Source organism: Monodelphis domestica, chromosome 6 (assembly GCF_027887165.1).
Source record: "Monodelphis domestica isolate mMonDom1 chromosome 6, mMonDom1.pri, whole genome shotgun sequence".
In the NCBI taxonomy this organism is placed as follows: Eukaryota; Metazoa; Chordata; class Mammalia; order Didelphimorphia; family Didelphidae; genus Monodelphis; species Monodelphis domestica.
The window spans coordinates 63,547,889-63,561,390 of NC_077232.1; the positions used below are offsets into that span (position 1 = coordinate 63,547,889).

The following is a 13,502-nucleotide window of genomic DNA, read 5'->3' on the forward strand; positions in this document are numbered from 1 at the left end:
TAGCTCCTCCCCGGGCAGTGTTGCCGCACTCCCATTGGCGGAAGCTTCAATTTCCCTGGAAGAGTTTTTGGAAGGAGCGTTCCAGCTGGTCAAGTCTCCATGACAACTTGCCTGGCAACCAAATGCCGTGAAAGTCCTTGTTGGCAGGAATCTTCCAGACAAGGAAAGGGACCTGGTGAGAGAAGAGGTAGGTCGCTAATGCTGCTGAGTTTCCCACGGCTTCTCCCAAGTCTAGACAGGAATCCACGGGTACCCTGAAGATCAGGACTAGTCTGGGCAGGAATCAAGGATCCCACTGGCCAGGGGTCGGGGTCATAATTTGAAATTCTAGGACATAAGAGCAAATTCAGAGTTAGGGAGGGGGTAGACAGGGAAGCTGGCATTGTTTCTCAGACCAGGAGACAGAGATCAGGCAGTGATTGGAGATAGGGGTCCTTGTGACACCGGGGATAGAGAATTAGTCTGTGATTGGGGTCAGAGATCTATTTATAGAGAGATCATGTATCCCAAGTGCATAAGGTCCCTGGCAAAGTGGCATAATTGAGTCCCAGTTGAGGACAGTCATTGCTAGTGGAGGAAGATAGCTTGAGAAGAGAGATATCTGTTGCCAACATGGGGGTAGTATTTCTTTCCCAAGCTAGTCATGGTCCCTTCAGATACCTGCTGGTGGTCTGCTATGCATCCCTGCTGTGCAGGTATCCTTTGGAGAAGAATAATCTCCCATGTGGGTACCCTGGGGCAAATTGTTGAAAGATAGTTGTCCTTCAAGGGGGTGACAGCTTTGATCTCAGGTGATAATAAAAATGCTCTAAAGGATTCATTGATGTTGATTGCCCCTAGGTAGTATCTCTGAAGGTGATGGAATCCATAGCAGGGCCATGGATGTCTTCCCTCAAGTATTGCAGTGTGACCACAGCCCAGAAGAGTCCCTGCTGCATCAATGCCTCTGCTCAATGGAATCCCTTCTCCATTTGCCCTTTGTTCCTCCAGGTTCCCTGTTTTATCAGACATCCCTCCACCACAAGGTACTATACTTTTTTTTTTTTAACCTTCTGTCTTAGAATTGATGTTGAGATTATGTTCCAAGGCAGAAGAGCAGTAAGGGCTAGGCAATTGGGGTTAAGTGACTTGCCCAGGGTCACACAACTAGGAATTATCTGAGGCCAGGTTTGAACAAGAACCTCCCATCTTCAGACCTGACTTTTCTTCTACTAAGACACCTAGTCGCCCCTGAATCCTCTTAAGGAAATGGTAGGAATGTCTGCTTCTAGCTGCAAAAATCCTCTATAATAAGCACATTAAAATAGTGTAGTTTACATTTTACAAAGTGCTTTATTCACAACAAACCTTTGAGATATATAGGAAAATTACTGTTTTCTTAGTATGACTGTGAGGTAACTAAGGCTTAGACAAATGAACTGACTTGTCCAAGGTAATAAATACAGCCAGGGTAATGTAAATCTTGAAATCTCTCAGACTTGTGAATGTTAAAAATTTCCCCATCGGGGAATTCTTAATTGGAACAAATTCCCTACTGAGAAACATTCCCCATTTTGATGTGAGAACTCGCCAGGATCAGAAATGGGAGGACCTCTACTCCACCCGTACTTAAGACTGCTTTAGGGGAGAAAACTCCTTGCTAAACAATGAAAGTACTTGGACCCATGCTTATAATAAGGCAAGTAGTTCTTTGAGCCAGGCCTGTTTTTAGAATTGATACAATGGGATGCTAGGTACCTAAAAGGGTCTGGCAAGTTTTCTCTTGATGAGATTAGTTGACTCAGCTGTGTTTTCTCTCGTTCAGACTTACTGAGGAGATTGGTCGACACAGCAGCATTTTTTCTGATTCAGACTTACTGAGGAGATTAGTCGACTTAGCAGGAATTCAGATGGGCAGTCCTTTGGAAAGCGTCTACAGTGATTGGTAGATGTAGGGACTTAGGGGAGGTGACATGGGAGAAAAACCCCTATATAAGAAAAAGCAGAATCTCTTGAAGAGATATCCTTTTGGAGGAATTCCTTTTGGAGGATCTCTGATGAGGATCGCTTGGGAAGAATTTCTTGAGAGAGGCTCTGGAGAAGGGAAGCTCTTGGAGGACAATCTCTAAGGAGGTCTCGCTGGAGCTCCTCTAAGGGGACTCTGGCCCTCTGGAGGCTCTGGAGAGAGGCCCTTTGGAACAGTCTCTGGCTGGAAGGCTCTCTGGTGAAGTCAGATGAGATGGAGGTGGCCTGGTGTCACTAGAATCCTTGTTTAGGCAGACCTTGTGGTGAGTGTTAAAAGACTGACTGACTGATTCTGTCTCTTAAGACTCAGGTCTAGGCCATATTGACTTGATGCCCTTCATAATTATTCCTTTCCTACTCTTTCTCTCTTTCTTTAATTCCTCATTATATTATTAATTAAAATTCTCTATAAAACCCAATTGACTTGGGTATTTGAATAATTGGGAATATTTCCCTGGCAACCACCTTATATTTGATTTAAAAACCAAGATACTGTAGTGAAACATATTTTCTGCAGTCAAATTTACTCACCCTCTCTTATATCAATCACAATTTATATCTTCCACTATTTTAATCACTACAGTTTAAGACATTAACCATTTTAAATCTCACAGTAATAGAGCTAGAACTTGGACCCTGCTTTGGACTCCAAATCTAGTGCTCCTTCCACTTCCAGGCAGGTTAAAAAGTGACTTTGAAGATTACATTTTGGCTTGGTATATCCTAAATCAAGTCACATGGTTTTATCCCCCTCCTCTCCTCTCTCTCTCTCTCTCTCTCTGTCTGTCTGTCTGTCTCTCTCTCTCTGTCTGTCTGTCTGTGTCTCTCTCTCTCTCTCTTTCTCTCTCTCCAATGGTCAGGGACTTTTCTCTCAAAAACTGAACTCTATAGGTTCACAGTTCTTTCAATTTTCTTTCAATTTGCCATTTTATTATAATGTGGGGTGGGGGGAATCCTGGGAAGGTTGAGGTACTCTGTCTTAGTTTGGCACAGTTTCACTTGCCAGATTAGACTTTTCTGGCCTGTAGCTCTCCTTCCTAGTTCATCCTTCCAACCACCCTGTAGGTCAAGACCAGAGCTATTTTTTCCTCAACTTTTGATTATTTAAGTCTCTTTCTCTTCAGGACTCTAAGATTGTCCCTCAACTGTAGATTGAACTTGTTTAGTTGGTTTTCAGTGGGACTAGACTCTTTATGACCCCTTTGGGGTTTTCTTGGAAAAAATGCCAGAGTGATTTGCCATTTCCTTCTTCAATTCATTTTACAAATGAGGAAACTAAGGCAAACGGTTTTAAAAGACTTACCCAGAGTCACCTAGCTAGTAAATGTCTGAGGCTAGATTTGAACTCTGGTCTTCCCGTACTCTGTTGCAAAATCTAGCTGCCCATAGATTGAACTACTTACCGCCAATCCACATGAAGTCCAGCCCAGAGACTTCTTTAACCTATGCCTGCAAAATTTTCCTTAATTAGCTGTAAGTTTTTTGTCCTGACATATTACTGGTCAGTTTCTGAAGCTACCTACCCCATCCTCTAAAGCATTGCTATACGTTCTAAATGTACCTTTTCTCTAAAGAAAAACCTGAAGTTTCTTCATCAATGTGCTGTGTCAACACCGTCCTTTCCATTCACTCCTTTCATCTTGGATCCACCTACCACAATAGAAAGAATTGCTCTTCCCCGACTCTTGTTCTCTAACCTTTCACTTCCTCTTACTGTTAAACCTGAATATGTCTAAACTCCAATTACGCCGCCTTAGCTAGACATAAGTCAGACTGGGGCTCCTTTCAACCTCCACCTCCATGTAGGATTTATTCTAATGGGTGTTGGCGCCTGTCGATTTCTGTAAGCAGACATCTATGGGTTTGTTGTTGCTGTGACTTAAAACACCTATTCTTTCAGTGTCTTCTTGGCATGTCTTGGGTCTGATTCTGCTCTGCTGTTCCAATTACACTTGCTCTCTCCTAGGTGTGACTGGAGTCAGCCAGATCTACAGCCAGCTGACCCAGAAGGGAATGGGCCAGGTCTCCTGGAGGGGCTGCAGAATGATGGTACCTCAGTCCTTGCCAGAAAGGAGTCAGATGGCTTTTACCACAGGGCGCAGCTAAAACCAACACTAGAGGCAAGTTCCCAGACCCTCTTAAGACCTCCTCAGAGCTTCCTAGTAGCTGCACACAGAAAATAGTAATGTAATGTGATGAATGGGCTGGAACAGCATTGAATATCCTGTTTGCTCAGCTAATGGTGGAAGCCAGCCACCTCCGAGATTTAAGAGTGAAAATGTAAGCAGTCATATTCTGAGCTTGGAAAATTGGTCATTAAAAAGTCCACTATTCAGAAACATGTGGTGGGTCTGTCTTATGGAAACAGGAACTTATAATAATTGTTAAATACACTGATGTAGGGCCTTTTATTCATTTTCTTCTTTGATCCTCAGAATAACTTGGTAAAGGAACAGAGGGAAGGTGGGGAACGACCATTTTACAGATTAGGAAGTAGAGACTCACAAAGATAAAATGACTTCACCAAGGCTACACAGCTAGTGAGTTATTGGGGGCAGGACTCAAACTCGAGACTTCTCATTCCTAGTTCATGTTTCCTCTATACCATGTGGACACAAAGACATTCATAAAGACAAATTCTATCCCATGGAGCCAAAATGCTCTCTGTGAACATGACAAAATGTTTTTCTTTTCTTTTCCAGATTCTGGTTTAGACCAATGACAATAAAGTTGGTTCAAAATAGAAAGAAGTTTGAATGATAGATTATTTTAAAATAAAATGTAGCTATTATTCTCTAAAAATGTGATATTAGAATCACTTTAAAAAGACTGATATATATTAACTTAAGGTTGCCAAGGAATTCAGCTATGTAATTCCTAAATGAAACAATCAAGTCAGCTGCCAACTTTTTTTATGGTGTTTTAATTACAGGAAGGAGGAAGAAAGTATTAGAGGGAGAGAAAGAGAAGGAAAGGGGAGTGAAGGAAAGAGGGTTTAAATACCCACTCTGCTCAGGCTGAGCCAAAGTGGTCCCAAGGCCTTGGATAGCCAAGGCAAGGAAAGAGATCAGTCCTTATCACTCATGTGACCAAACTGGAGAAAACCAGTCCACGGGCTCCTCCAACTCCAAGCACCAGCCTCCAACTCCCTCTAGCCCTCCTCACAGGAAGTCACAAGAACTCCCAAGGCTGTCTTCTACCTCACTTCCTACATCTCACATGTGCCAATGGTGGCTCTAGCTTGACCTAGGACTGCCCAGAGGTCTGTCCTTTTTGCACATGTCTGTTGAAGGCTATATTCTCAAATAATTAAATCTTGAGTTTTGCTGCAGCCCTTCCTAATCTTGTTACCCTGAGTAGGGTGGAGATTGTAGTTTCCAAGACCTGATTCTGTTATTCCAAGTATATCTATTGTTATTGCTCAGGAAATAGCTAAATCCCATCTTCAAAAGAATGGTCTGAATAGGGTGGAGTAGTTTTGAAATTCACAAAATGAATATGTAGTGTTTGATGGGGATATAACTGGGGATGTAGACTCTAAACAACCACTAAACAATATTAATAATATGGAAATAGGTTTTTAACAATGATACATATAAAGCCCAGTGGAATTGCTCATTGTCCATGGGGGGGAGGGGAGGAGAAGGAAAGAACACAAATCCCATAACAATGGGAAAATATTCTAAATTAATTCATTAAATATATTTTTTAAACTGCATATATAGTAGTAACTAAGATGCTAACAAAGCAGTGTCAAATCATCTGATTAGATAAGATTCGTTTGTAAACTATTTTTTAAAAAATATATACTGTTACTGATAAATTTAGTCTTGGGAAAGGCTAAAATAAAAATACCCGTCTTGGTTTAAAAAATTGATCCAAAAAATTATCAATTAAAAATATGTGAGCAAATCAAAAAAATATTCCTCTAGAAATAGTGAAATAAAAAAAAATCACAAAAGCAATTGTTTATTCAGTACTTCTACACACACACTTTTAATTTACTATTTGATGAAGCAAAAACAAGGAAGGACCTTCAAAATCCATTGTATTTATTTTGTATTTTATAGACATTTAATAATGTTGCTGTTCAGTCTTTTCAGTCATGTCTGACTTTCTGACCACATTTGGGGTTTTTTTGGCAAAAATACTTGCCATTTCCTTCTCTACCTCATTTGACAGGTGAGGAAACTGAGGCCAATAGGCTCATATAATTTTCTCAGGGTCACATAGCTAGTAAGTGTCTGAGGTCAGATTTTAACTCAGGAAGATGAGTTTTCCTGACTCCAGGCTTGCTCTATTTCTCTCTTCACTCTGCATCACTTCATACAAATCTTCCCATATTTCTTTGATTTTTTTGAAGTTAGTCATTTTTTTGAGAGCAAAATGTTCTGTTACCAGTAAATTATCACAATCAGCCATTCACCATCCATTAAATATGTAGTTTGTTGACAGGTTTTTTTTCCTATTACAAATAAATTTAGAACTAGAAGGAATTTTTGGAGATCATCTAGGCAAAATTATCTAGTAGCCCAATTCCTTCTTTTTATGTATGAGGAAACACAGCCAGAAACTAGCTTAAATTCACTGAGGTGAGTGGAAAATCTGGGATTTGAGCTCAATTCCTCCAATAGTCTTGTAATTTCTAAAATTCTCTCATCACAAATTACTCTTTGAGGTAAATAATTCAACTTGAATTATCTCCATTTTACAGATAGCAAAACTGAGGTGCAGAGAAATAGAGGGACTGGTTAGTGTCAGAATGGGAATTTGAACTGGTACCAAGCAAATTCAGAAGTCTTGGGTCTCTAATGCTCCTGACTTCCTCATTTGTAAACATGCAAAGTACCTTATGTATACCCAGGCATGTCCTCAGGTGTGGGTGTATGGGAGAGATAGACTTAGATACTGGAATAGAGAGAGCTCCATGCAGAGGCATGAATGGCTTGTGTAAGCTGAGGAAAAGAGGATGGGTGACCCTGTGGATACTACTGGTAGTCTTGAATTATAGGTTCAAGAAAAAAAGATAGATGAAAGAGAAAGAGGATAGATAGTGAAAAGAATGAATCCATTGGGACATCTATGGGACCCTCCACACTGGCATGGTACTGAAGTCGTATCTGCTGCTAAGGTAGCTAAGTTCTGGACTAGACAGGAAGGTTCCTTCATACCTTCCCAGGAAACAGAATTCTGGTCCTGCTCTCTGAGTCTGTTGGATTCCTATTACCATTTCTCATTTTTATTTCTCCCCTGTAGCTGGGGAGGAAGGACAAGCTTCTTGTGGAGTTTGAGGCCCCCCATTCCACTGATCCAAAGGACTCAGCCCAACTACTACAGAGCACAGTGCCCGAGGATGTCATCCAACACTCGTGGGCCCTAAAACACTCCCTACTGCCTGGAGACAAAGTTCTAGCACCCTGGGAACCAAAGCAGGAAAGATTTGGCCCAGGAACTGTGGTTCAAGGCCTGGAGACCAGAGACCGTCAAAGAGGTAAGGGGAGATGCCTTCCCTCTTGTTATAGTAGGGTCACTCCAGTAATCATGGCAGTCAACCACATGCAACAAATGGCCACAACCCTTAAAATTCAGTGTCGAAGGAGAGAATGGCCTTGTTCCTTCAGTAAGTTGCATTATGGTTATTTTTCTAATTTTTAAAATTTTATTTAATTAGTCAATTTAGAACATTTTCCCCTGGTTACAAGAATCACGTTCTTGCCCTCCCCTTCCCCCACCCCTCCCGTAGCCAACCCACAATTCCATTGGATTTTACATGTGTCCTTCATCAAGACCTGTTTCCATGTTGTTGATGTTTGCACTAGGATGATCATTTAGAGTCTACATCCCCAATCATATCCCCATTGACCCTTGTGATCAAGTAATTGTTTTTCTTGTGTGTTTCTACTCCCACAGTTCTTCCTCTGAATATAGATAGTGTTCTTTCTCATAAATCCCTCAGAATTGTCCTGGATCATTGCATTGCTACTTATAGAGAAGTTCATTACATTTGATTTTACCACAGGGTATCAGTCTCTGTGTACAATGCTCTCCTGGTTCTGCTCCTTTCACTCTACATCACTTCCTGGAGGTTGTTCCAGTTCACATGGAATTCCTCCAGTTCATTATTGCTTTGAGCACAATAGTATTCCATCATCAACAGATACCACATTCCCCAATTGAAGGGCATCCCCTCATTTTCCAATTTTTTGCCACTACAAAGAACACAGCTATGAATATTCATGGATAGGTCTTTTTCTTTATTATCTCTTTAGGGTACAAACCCAGCAGTGCTATGGCTGGATCAAAGGGCAGACAGTCTTTTAGTGCCCTTTGGGCATAGTTCCAAATTGCCCTCCAGAATGGTTGGATCAATTCACAACTTCACCAACAATGAATTAACATCCCAACTTTGCCACATCCCTTCCAACATTCATTACTTCCTTTTGCTGTCATGTTAACTAATCTGCTAGGTGTGAGGTGATACCTCAGAGTTGTTTTGATTGGCATTTCTCTGATTATAAGATATTTAGAATATTTTTTCATGTTTTTATTAAGTTTTGATTTCTTTATCTGAAAATTGCCTATTCATAAATCCCTTGTCCATTTATCAGTTGGGGAATGGCTTAATTTTTTTGTACAATTGATTTAGCTCTTTATAAATTTGAGTAATTAGACCTTTGTTGTCAGAGATTTTTGTTATAAAGATTTTCCCCCCTAATTTTTGCTTCCCTTCTAATTTTGGTTGCATTAGTTTTATTTGTATAAAACCTTTTTAGTTTAATGTAATCAAAATTATTTATTTAACATTTTGTAATTTTTTCTAAATCTTCTTTGGTCTTAAAAATCTTTCCTTTCCCAAAGATCTGACACATATACTATTCTGTGTTCACCTAATTTGCTTATAGTTTCCTTATTTATAATATATTCAAGTCATTCCCTCATTTTGAATTTATCTTGGTGTAGGGTGTGAGATGTTGATCCAAACCCAATCCCTCCCATACTGTCTTCCAATTTTCCCAGCAGTTTTTGTCAAATAATGGATTTTTGTCCCAAAAGCTAGGATCTTTGGATTTATCATAGACTGTCTTGCTGAGGTCACTCAGCCTGTAAGGGGGGGAAAGTGATTATTTATATAAAAAGGATGGCCTGGATTATATTTTAAAATAGGGTCACCAGGAATTTATATTAATTCAAAAGAGATTTATTTACAATTTATTTACAAAATATAAAAAGAGTGAAGTAAGAAAATCAGAGAGAGGACAGCGTAAGATATCTAGCCCAAGCACTAAGTAATTTACTCCTGGCCCCTGGCTCAACCTGGGCAGGAAGAGTTAGTCCTTAGGCCTTGGCAAAGCCAAGGACCTGGGGAAATCTCTCTCAAGATGTAAGTTTCTCCTGAGGCGAATTTTTTCAGAAAATCTAGCAGTTAAGAATCAGCTATTTACTCACCATGTGTCAGTCAAAAGGAAAAGATTTTAGAATAACCTCACCAGGAACAGGGTCTTGGGTCCAGTCAGCAGGTTCTCCACCAGTCTCCACTCCAAAGAATGAAGAACTTCCAGCAGAACTCCACTTAGGAAGTTGTCACTCCCTTTTAAAGACACTCTCTCTTGCATCACTTCCTGTGCCTTCCCCTAATTCTACATCTACCAATCACAGTTGAAGTCTTGCTTTTGGACTGCCCAGTTGATTCTGATTCATCATCACCCATTATCACACATGGAGGTCACAGATCTCCCCCACTCAAGTGTGAATGGGGTGTTTATACTTTTGGTGATTAAAACTAAAAATGGGCAGGGATTACATATTAATCTTCACAATCAGAGGAGAGTTAATTATTTTCATTTTCACAATCAGGGCTGAGTTAAATTTATTCTTCACAACCCCAAGTCTATTCCACTGATCCTCCTTTCTGTCTCTTAGCTAGTACCATACTGTTTTGATGACCAATGCTTTATAGTATAGTTTGAGATCTGGTATTGCTGGGCCACCTTCCTTCACACTTGTTTTTCACTATTTCCCTTGATATCCTTGATCTTTTGTTGTTCCAAATTAATTTTGTTATGATTTTTTCTAATTCAATAAAAAAGTTTTTTGGTAGTTCAATGGGTATGGCACTAAATAAATAGATAAGTTTGGGTAGGATGGTCATTTTTATTATGTTAGTTCGTCCTACCCATGAGCAATTAATGTTTTTCCAATTATTTAGACCTAGTTTTAATTGTGTGGAAAGTGTTTTGTAGTAGTGTTCATATAGTTCCTGTGTTTGTTTTGGCAGATAGATTCCTAAGTATTTTATATTGTCTAGGATGGTTTTAAGTGGTATTTCTTTTTCTAACTCTTGCTGTTGAGATGTGTTGCAGATATTTAGAAGTGCTAATGACCTATGTGGATTTATTTTGTATCCTGCAACTTTGCTAAAGTTGTTGATTATTTCTACTAGCTTTTTGGTTGATTCTCTAGGATTCTTTATGTAGACCATAATATCATCTGCAAACAGTGATAGCTTGGTCTCCTCATTGCCTGTTTTAATACCTTCAATTGATTTTTCTTCTCTAATTGCTCCTGCTAAGTCTTTCTAGTAAAATGTTAAATGATAGAGCTGGTACATCACTCCTGATCCTATTGGGAATGCATCTAATTTATCCCCATTGCAGATGATATTTCCTGATGGATTTAGATATATACTATTTATTACTCTTAGGAAAGGCCCTTCCATTCCTATCCTTTCTAATGTCTTCAATAGGAATAAGTGTTGTATTTTTTCAAATTCTTTTTTTGAATCTATTGAGATAATCATGTAGTTTTTGTTGGTTTGCTTGTTGATATGGTCAATTATGTGAATGATTTTCCTAATATTGAACCATCCTTGCATTCCTGGTATAAATCCCACCTGATCATAATGAATAACCATTGTGATCACTTGCTGGAGTCTTTTTGCTAGTATTCTATTTAAGATTTTTGCATCTATGTTCATTAGGGAAATTGGTCTATCATTTTCTTTCTCTGTTTTTTGACCTGCCTGGCTTTGGAATCAGAACCATATTTGTGTCATAAAAGGAATTTGGTAGAACTCTTTCTTTGCTTATTATGTCAAATAGTTTATATAGTATTGGGATTAGTTCTTTGAATGTTTGATAGAATTCATTTGTGAATCCATCTGATCCTTCGGATTTTTTCTTAGGGAGTTCTTTGATGGCTTGTTCAATTTTTTTTTCTGATATGGGGTTATTTATGTATTCTATTTCTTCTTCTGCTAATCTAGGAAATTTCTATTTTTATAAATATTCATCCATATCACCTAGATTGCCATATTTATTGTCATGTAATTGGGCACAAGTTCTTAATGATTGCCTTAATTTTCTCATTAGAGGTAAGGTCTCTCTTTTTGTCTTTGATACTATTGATTTGGTTTTCTTCTTTCCTTTTTTAATTAGATTGACCAGTACTTTGTCTATTTTATTTGCTTTTTCAAAGTACCAGCTTCTAGCCTTATTTATTAATTCAAGAGTTTTTTTTCAATTTTATTAATTTCTCCTTTAATTTTTAGGATCTCTAATTTAGTTTTCATCTGAGGATTTTTAATTTGTTCACTTTCTTGTTTTTTAATTTGCATGCCCAATTCATTGACCTCTGTTCTCCCTAATTTGTTAACATGTGAACTCAAGGATATAAATTTTCCCCCTGAGTACTGCTTTGGCTGCATCTCATAGATTTTGAAAGGGTGTCTCATCATTGTCATTTTCTTCAAGGAAATTGTTTCTATGATTTGTTCTTTAATTAACTGATTTTGGAGAATCATATTATTTAATTTCCAATTAATTTTTGTTTGGATCTCCATGTACCATTAATATTTATTATTTTTATTGCATTATGATCTAAAAAGGTTGCATTTATTATTTCTGCTCTTTTGCACTTGTTTGAAATGCTTTTATGCCCTAGTACATGGTCAATCTTTGTGAATGTATTCCTTTTTGTCCCTGTTTATTTCTCCACATATCTACTAACTCTAAGTTTTCCAAGATTTCATTCACTTCTTACCTCTTTCTTATTTATTTTTTGGTTTGATTTGTCTAGATCTGATAGAGGAAGGTTCAGGTCTCCCACTAATATAGTTTTACTATCTATTTCATCCTTGAGCTACACTAGTTTATAATTTAGAAATTTGGATGCTATGCCATTTGGTGCATACATATTGAGTACTGATAATGCCTCGTTGTCTATACTGCCTTTTATCAGGGCCTTCCCTATCTCTTTTAACTAGATCTAATTTTACTTTGGCTTTGTCAGATATCATGATTGTGACACCTGCCTTCTTTTTCTCAGTTGATGCCCAATAGATTTTGCCCCATCCACTTACCTTTATCCTTTGTGTGTCTATTTTCCTCATGTGTGTTTCTTGTAGACAACATATGGTAGAATTTTGGTTTCTAATCCACTCTTTGCCTCTGTTTTATGGGTGAGTTCATTACATTCACTTTCAGTTATGATTACCAGCTGTGTATTTCCCCACATTTTGATTTCCACTCCTAGACCTGCCCTTTCTTCTTTCACTATTTCCTTCTACACCTGTGTGGTTTTTAATTAGTTCCCCTATTTCCCACCCTTATTTTGCTTCCCCCTCTCCTTCTTATTCCCCTCTTATTTTTTAAGGTATTTTTAATCACCACACACATACACACTCCCTCCCTTGTATTACTTCCCTCCCCACCAATCTGTTTGTTACCCTTCTACTTCTCTATAGGGCACAAATCAGTTCTCTTCCCCCAATGGATCTGATTGTTCTTCCCTCTTTGAGTCAATTTCAAAGCAAGTAAGAATTAAGTATTTCCTGTCTCCAACCTCTTTACCCTTCCAGTGTATTGGTGTTCTCCCCCACTCCTGCTATGTGTTTCTTTATGACATATAAATTTACCCCATTTTGTCGCTTTTTCTATTTCTCTTAGTATTAACCTCTTTTTACCTCTAGTTTTAGTTATATATATATTTATGCATTCATATATATATATAATCAATATTCCATCCTACAGAGTTTGTCACTGTTTCCTCTAAGAATAATTCTTCTAGCTACCCAAGTGATAATAACAATTTTTTAGAGTTGTCAATATCCTCTTTTCTGGTAGGGATACAAATCATTTTAACTTATTGGATCCCTTAAAAATGTATTTTTGTTTTTTTTCCCTTTCTTAAATACTGTTTGGTGATTCTCTTGAGTTCTGTGTTTGGACATCAAATTTTCTGTTCAAGTCTGGTCTTTTCTTTATGAATACTTGGAAGTCTTCTATTTTTTTAAAATTACCATACTTTCCCCCGCAAGAATATTGTCAGTTTTGCTGGGTAGTTGATTCTTGGTTGTAGACCTAGTTCCCTTGCTTTCTGGAATATCATATTCTATGCCTTTTGGTATAGATGCAGCCAGATCCTGTCCTAAGTGTGGTTCCATGGTATCTGAATATGACTTCTTCTTAGAAGCTTGTAATATTTTTTCCTTGGTCTGGTAG

The 13,502-nt window shown here is 38.3% G+C and overlaps 1 protein-coding gene across 2 annotated transcripts in view; it reads left to right on the forward strand.

Annotated features, from left to right (window-relative positions):
- Window positions 1–69: 69 nt before the first annotated feature.
- The window catches only part of C6H11orf16 (chromosome 6 C11orf16 homolog), a 23,992-nt gene continuing 10,559 nt past the window's right edge, over window positions 70–13,502 (forward strand). For both annotated transcript variants that reach the window (XR_008912778.1, XM_007497070.3), the window contains exons 1-4: window positions 70–187; window positions 841–1,025; window positions 3,971–4,124; window positions 7,261–7,495. Coding sequence is in view for 1 of the 2 variants with exons in the window: in XM_007497070.3 (XP_007497132.2) it covers window positions 859–1,025; window positions 3,971–4,124; window positions 7,261–7,495 (556 nt within the window). In the remaining variant the exon portion in view is untranslated. The remainder of the gene's footprint in view (window positions 188–840; window positions 1,026–3,970; window positions 4,125–7,260; window positions 7,496–13,502) is intronic.